At 44.0% G+C, this 6,916-nt stretch overlaps 1 protein-coding gene across 12 annotated transcripts in view; it reads left to right on the top strand.

Annotated features, from left to right (window-relative positions):
* Positions 1-897: 897 nt before the first annotated feature.
* Positions 898-6,916, top strand: part of SNCA (synuclein alpha) — a 149,692-nt gene continuing 143,673 nt past the window's right edge. For 2 of the 12 annotated variants that reach the window (XM_070452141.1, XM_020887576.2), the window contains exons 1-2: positions 2,130-2,509; positions 3,642-3,787. In XM_070452141.1, the coding sequence (XP_070308242.1) occupies positions 3,667-3,787 (121 nt within the window). In that variant the 5' untranslated portion in view covers positions 2,130-2,509; positions 3,642-3,666. The other 10 variants (XM_020887582.2, XM_020887583.2, XM_020887579.2 and 7 more) reach the window with 10 other exon arrangements.

Here is a 6,916-nt window from a genome sequence, read left to right as displayed (position 1 = left end):
TAGCCAGAGAGATTTTTTTTAAGTTCATATTGTATGGTTTTATTTTTATGAAATTCTAGAAGCTGTACAACTGAAAAGGGCACAAAGGAAATTTCTAGGGGATGAAAATGTCTTATTTCTTCAAAATGGTGTGGGGTACATTAATGCATGTACTTTTCAAAACGGATTTAAAGGAATACAGAGTGGAACATAATCACTGCATGCAAACTTTACTTTTAAATTTTTAAAAAGACCATCAAAACATCATTGTATTTACTTTAAAATAGTTCTGATATCTTATGGATGCATGCTGAATTATTTACAAATGAAAACATATACATAATTCTTGGAATTTAGTTAAAAATGGGGAATGGGAATAGTGATTAAAAAATGGGTAGTGGATGAGAATATAGATGAAACACGATTAATCATGAGTTGGAAAATAGTGGAAGTTGGGTGCTATTCCACCGAGAGTCCTTTATTTTCTCCACTTTTGTATATGTTTGAACATTTCCCATAGTAAAAAGTTGGAAAGAGAGGGATCAATGAACAGAAGGACTTAACTTGTTGAAACTCTCCAAGTCATAAAGCAAACCAACTCCCAACTTCCTTCTCCGATCCCAAGGAAGCAAAATATGAGTATTTTGGAAAGACCACTTTTCAAATGAGCAGACCAATAGAGCAAAGACTTCCTTAAGTAGCAAATACTCGCTTCTCATCTCTTTCGGTTTCAAACGGTTGATTTGCAGATTTAAATTGCTTTTCACTCACATTTCAGAGTGTGAGTGCAAGGATCAGAGAGAGGGGCAAGCTTCAGAGAAAGCCTTTTTTCCGCCCTACAAAAAATAAGCACAATACAAAGGAACAAAAAACATATAGCAAAGATGCGTTTTCCCGTTACAGGTCTAAAAGCATCCTCCCTACCAGGCAAAGAAAGCAGAGGGAGTCCGTGAGGGGGAGGAGTTTCGTTCTCCATTCCGTGGTGATCCAGGAACAGCTGTTTCCCCTCCAGCTCTTAAAGGTGAAACTGTGTTAAACAGTGCAAAAATTGTCTCGAACCCCTTGCGTGTGTCTGTGTGCCGGTGTGTGGGATGGGGTGGCGTGTCAGCACCGAGGACAACGCGAATTCGAAGTCAGGAAGGTGAGTGGTATGTGTTGAGAGAATCTCCCTTTTCAGAAGGCTCTGAAAAAATTGGATATACTGGTTCAGGAGTATCAATCACGCTGGATATGTCTCTTCCATCTAGGCACCTGCATCTGGAAAGTAAATCCCATTCTGAGAATGAAAAACCTTAGAGCCTTTTGGTTTCGACGGCTGGGGAATATTTATTTCTTGTTCCACTGATGGGAAAAGAAAACAGCGTCTGGCAGCCGCTGATTGGTGGAGAAGAAAATGGTGATAGTGGGGTGGAGAGAGGATTTGACTAGCCTCCTCCTGCCTCTTCAACCTGTAACTCTTCGTTACTAGTCTCCTCTCCGCCCGCGAGACCATATCGGGCTCATGAGAGGTTAAGAGTAGGCCTAAATCTGGGGGATATTTAAACAAAAGCATCGTTAACCTTTTGTCCTACGACCGTTAATCACACTTCATTGATCCGAGGGAAACGTGCTCTTGGCAGAGCTGATGTGAGCACGCTTCCTAGATTGCCTGTCTCTTTCAGCAGCTCCTCGAGAGACTGGCTGTGTCTTTGGTGGTCGACCTGTCACACTCCCCGCTTCCCGAGGCTTGATCTGACGTGGGGGGTCCCCGCGAGGAGCCAGAGGGAAAGGCGGAGACAAGGGGGTGGGGGGAGAGGCGGGATGATGGGAAAGAGGGAGAGACTTCAGCCCAAGCCTAACACTCGGGATCTCCACGAGAGCTCCCGTGACCCTGAACTCGAGGTGAGCCGCAGAGCACCCCATCTTCCAGTCCTCTAGGTCCAGGCGGAAGGCGGGAGTTGGAGGTTCGGTCTTCCCCCTCCCCCATCCCCATCCGAGGAGAGGAGTGAACTGCACGCGGCTGGGAAAGCGGCGAGCGCCAGGAGAGAGGCGGGGAGAGGAGCTGACAAATCAGCCGCGGGGGCGGCGAGAGGAAGGGGAGGAGGAGGACCGCGGAGACTGGAAGGAACGGGGGCGAGCGAGCGAGCGCGGCGACGCGGGGTGAGGTGTGTGCTGGCTTTAGAGCGGACCCAGGGACCGAGCCGCGCCTTTAGCATCCTTGGCGCTCTTCCCGGCTCCCCCCGCCCCCCTCCACCCTTCCCTTCCGACCTTCTGCCTTTTTCTCTCGAATCCTCCCGTGCGGGGGACGAGGACTGGCAATCCGACGGCAGGTTTGTGGGTTTGCCTCCCACGGCCCCCGCCTCTCAGCGCAGGCTTGCGCTGACAGCCGCCTCCTCTGGGGACCACCCCTCTTCTGGTGCCACCTCCACCTCTCCTGCGCGCCCTTTATCCTCTCTCTTCCCACTTAAATAACCTTTGGGAATTGTTTTTAAATTTTTTTTAAAGTGGGGGTGGGGGAGAAATTGGAGTTCCGAGGAGCCGAGGAAACCTGGTAAGGGCTTGTGGAACTAACTGGGCAGCTTTGGAAGTCGCGGAGAACACCTGGTGGGAGAGTCCTTGCGGACGCCCGGGGGCGCGCGCGAGGGGTCGGGGGCCGCGGGTGGGCGTGCTGCAGTGAGGACCAGCTGTAGTCGAGTCTCTCTCCGAGGTGAGTACTTACCCCTCAGGTGAGCTTGAGGAACGTAAATTGACCTGTTTTCCTCCCGCTTCGATTACTTCCCTCTCTGGTCCTCAGAGGCCGAGAGATCTGGATTCTCAGGGATCAGCTTTTCCTTTGGGGAACGCGAGGATGCTCCAGGGAGTATGAGTATTCAACTTTTGTTTGTCGTTGGCTTTAACCGCCCCCCGCCCCCAGTCCGCCCTCTCTGTTCTCTCTGTGAAGTAAACCACCTGCGTTTGGCAAATCGTTAAGCCGGAGCGCTGAGAGGGCGAGTCAACAGGTGATAAGGGGTTAACAGGTGCGGCGCCGGGTGGGGGCCGGGTTCCGGGAGCTGAGAACGCCCCCACGGGCGGCTGGTGCGCCTCCCGAGGCTTCCACGGTTGTGAACTCGCGCCCTTCTGCAAGCTCTGGGTTGATAGCCCTGGGTCGGGTGCGTGGTTGGGTGTATTAGAGCGAGGGCGGTGGGCTCACAGTTGGCCTGAGGTTCAGCCACACCCAGAGTGAGTGGTTCCTTCCCTCCCCTACTCGTGATTGATCTGTTAGCTGCCTTCTGGAATTTAAGCGTGTCCCTGACCCACTGCCTCAGGTCCCTTTCCTTTTCCTGTGATGTCTTCTAAACGCACTTCTAACTTACACTGTCACCATTTGGACCCTGGGAAGTTAAAAGAGGAGTCTATCTTTTCGTGCAGTTCCACTTAGGAAACGCGTAAGAACAGCTCATATGATTCATCCTAATCCATGTTTAGGCGGCTAGACTTTATCCAGCCAAGATGGATGGGAGATGCTAAATTTTTAATGCAAAAGCTAAGAAAAGCCTCCTTTGTCCAGTGGTTGAAGTGGAGGTACGCTTAAGATGATCTCACTCTTTTGAGGATTCTACTGATCTTTCAATAGTTTTTACTTTGGGGGGTTCTAATTTCGTTTTTTACGCAGAAGTTCTCAAAGTGTATTTTGTGTTCTCCAGTGTGGTGTGAAGGAATTCGTTAGCCATGGATGTTTTCATGAAAGGACTTTCAAAGGCCAAGGAGGGAGTCGTGGCGGCTGCTGAAAAAACCAAGCAGGGTGTGGCAGAAGCAGCGGGAAAGACAAAAGAGGGTGTTCTCTATGTAGGTAGGTAAGCCCTGAATGCCACTTTGGTATTTATTTGGGATTGATGGGTTAGGATGATTGATGCTTTAAATGCTGGTGTTTCTCACTTGATTCAGTTTTGCATCTCCGCTCCTCAAAGTGATAGGCTGAATCAGAGGTGTGTGTAAGTAGGTGAATGTGTGTATGTGAGCTAATATAAAAAGTGGGGCTATTTTGTTTTTCCAGACTATTTAATTTTGCAGTAATATTTAGGACTTTGTTTCTTTTTTTAAAATGAATGTTTCTATGCATAAGTTGGGTTTCCCTGGTGGCTCAGAGATTAAAGTGTCTGCCTGCAATGCGGAAGACCTGGGTTTGATCCCTGGGTCGGGACTCTGAGGACAGTTTTAAAAACTCTGTCTTAGAAAATATTCAATAGTATCTTAAAATCAAGCTCTTTCATGAGCTTTTGATATATCTTCATGAATAATATATGCTAATTTCAGTGTATCCTAATTTAAAAGTAAGATGTTGATATAATCTTGAGATATGTAAAGAGAGACCTACTGTGACCCTAAAATGGAAAGGACAGACAAGTCTTTGGAGTTACTTCTTGTGACCACTTGGTAAGTTGGAACTAAGCTCAAGAAAGTGCTTGAGGGCTGCTAATACCTCTGAGACATTTATATAGTTCATTTATCAAATGATACAATAAATTGGATGCTTACTGTTTTTCCTTGTTTATAAACTCCCACATCAGAGTATTCTTGCAGTGAAGTGAAAGTCGCTCCATCCCGTCTGACTCTTTGTGATCCCATGGACTGTCCATGGAGATTCTCCGGGTTAGAATACTGGAGTGGATAACCTTTTCCTTCTCCAGGGGATTTTCCCAACCCAGGGATTGAACACAGATCTCCCCAGGGATCGAACCCAGGTCTCCCGCATTTCTACTGGATTCTTTACTGGCTGAGCCACAAGGGAAGTCCAAAAATACTGGAGTGGGTAGCCTATTACTTTTCCAGAAGCTCTTCCTGACCCAGGAATCAAACCAGGGTCTCTTGCATTGCAGGCGGATTCTTTACCAGCTGAGCTATCAGGGAAGCCCTACTCTTTTTTTTTTTTTTTTTATCTTAAACTGTGTTAGGTTGGGTGTTGTTTCCCAAGTCACCTGGAATTCTTTGGGTGAAGAAATAGGCATACACATAGACACACACTCATCTATAGGGATACAAACAGGCCCGTGAGCATACATTCACCCACTGCCCATTCTGTCTCTTCTTTTTCTCCTCTGAGCTAGGTCACATTCTCTGGTAGCAGGTGTAGCAACAGCAGCCAAAGGATGAGTAATAAAGTGGAGGATGAGCATAATGGATTGTATGGAATACTCTGTCTATGTCTGTGGGGTGAAAGAAAGCTATATCGTCTCTTTGATATAGATGGGCTGGAGAAAAGTTATACTTGGAATGATTTTTATCAATATTTCTCATATTTTTTCTCTTGTTCATAGGCTCTTTTTATTTTGGTTTAATCTTACCACAAACCTCTAGTTAAATTACTCTTTATCTTAAAATATATTTTCAGAAAATCATTGGATTAAAAGATGTTACAAGAGGGAAAAGTCAATGAGTTAATCTCAGTTTTTTCCTTGTGAAATGTGGATTGTATCTTTTTAGGTGGAATTTGGAATACTGAATCAGTGACATTCAGATAATCAGTATTTTTACATTTGTCCTCAGTGTTCCAAGTTGTGGAAGTGCAGGCTTTGTAACCATTCCTTGATTTCAGTTACTTTATAACTTAGTTACTTTTAAGATTTTTTTAGTAGGATAATATTGATTTATTAGTTTTGAATGAGCCCAAGAACCACTGACTATTAAATTAACACATTGCTGTTTTCGAGGTAATAAGCAGGATTATCATCTGGAAAACATTGTACTTGTTTTCATTTTCAACCATGAGTTTGGGCAAATAAAATGACTTAATTTTTAGAGATTAATTCTGTTATTTTCTCTGAGATTATTATATGAAATTTCAATTTGTTTGTGTGGACACAACACATTTATTTTAAATGTGTTTAAATAAACACATATTATTTTAAAAAATAATCTTCAGTGTTTATTATGGTATTTAGCAGAGTGCATTCTATATACTATTTATCACTTAATATTTTAAAGTCAGTTAAAAGTTGAACACAAATACGTAATTCAGGATGAAGTATGACCTTGTGAAGTTATAGTATTACCAGGTGTTGGCAAGCTTTTTCCATAAAGGGGTAGTGAGTAATTTTAGGGTGTGATATCTGTTTCAACTGGTCAACTTTGCTCTCCTGAAGTGAAAGCAGCCATAAACAATAATTAGGGTGACTATGTTCGTATAAAACTTTACTTACCAAAACAGCTGGAGAGTTTATTTGGCTCATAGGCTATAGTTTACTGACTCCTGATAAAGTAGGAAAAAATGTAGATTTAATGTCAAACTTAAATTCCCGTCCAGTCTACACCACTTTTTACCTCTAGGATAATGAGGAAGGTACTTAACATATCTAAGCATCACTTTTCTTATTTGTAAACATACAATTTGAATAAATGCAAGTACCTTGCAGAGTTCTTGTGAGAATATCATAATAAAGCAGAACCTGTAAGTAAAAAGGCATACTTTTAAAAAATTAAAGTCTTAATTTTTGTAAGTTTTAAATTAACAGAAAAATTGATATATAGAGGTTTCCCATGTACCCCTCCCCCCACACACGCATAGCCTCTCCAATTACCAACATCCTTTACCAGATGGTACACCTGTTACAGCTGATGAACCTACATTGACACATCATAATCATCGGAACTCCATAGCTTCCATTAAGGATCACTCTTGCTGCAATATGTTCTGTGAGTTTGGACAAATGTGGAAATGGCAGTCCACTCCAGTATTCCTGCCTGGAGATTCCCATGGACAGAGGAGCCTGGTAGGCTGCAGTCCATGGGGTCACAAAGAGTCAGACACGACTAAATGACTAACATACACACACATTCATCAATATAATATATAGAGTATTTTCAGTGTCCTAAAAATCCTCTGTGATCTGTTTATTCATGGCCTTCTCCCAACCTCTGGCTGTCACTGATCTTTTTCTCTCCATAGTTTTGCCTTTTCCAAAATGTCATATCAATGGAATCA

This window comes from Odocoileus virginianus, chromosome 21 (genome assembly GCF_023699985.2).
Source record: "Odocoileus virginianus isolate 20LAN1187 ecotype Illinois chromosome 21, Ovbor_1.2, whole genome shotgun sequence".
NCBI classification, from domain to species: domain Eukaryota; kingdom Metazoa; phylum Chordata; class Mammalia; order Artiodactyla; family Cervidae; genus Odocoileus; species Odocoileus virginianus.
The sequence above is the reverse complement of the archived record's forward strand: the minus strand, read 5'-3'. Positions and strand labels throughout refer to the sequence as shown.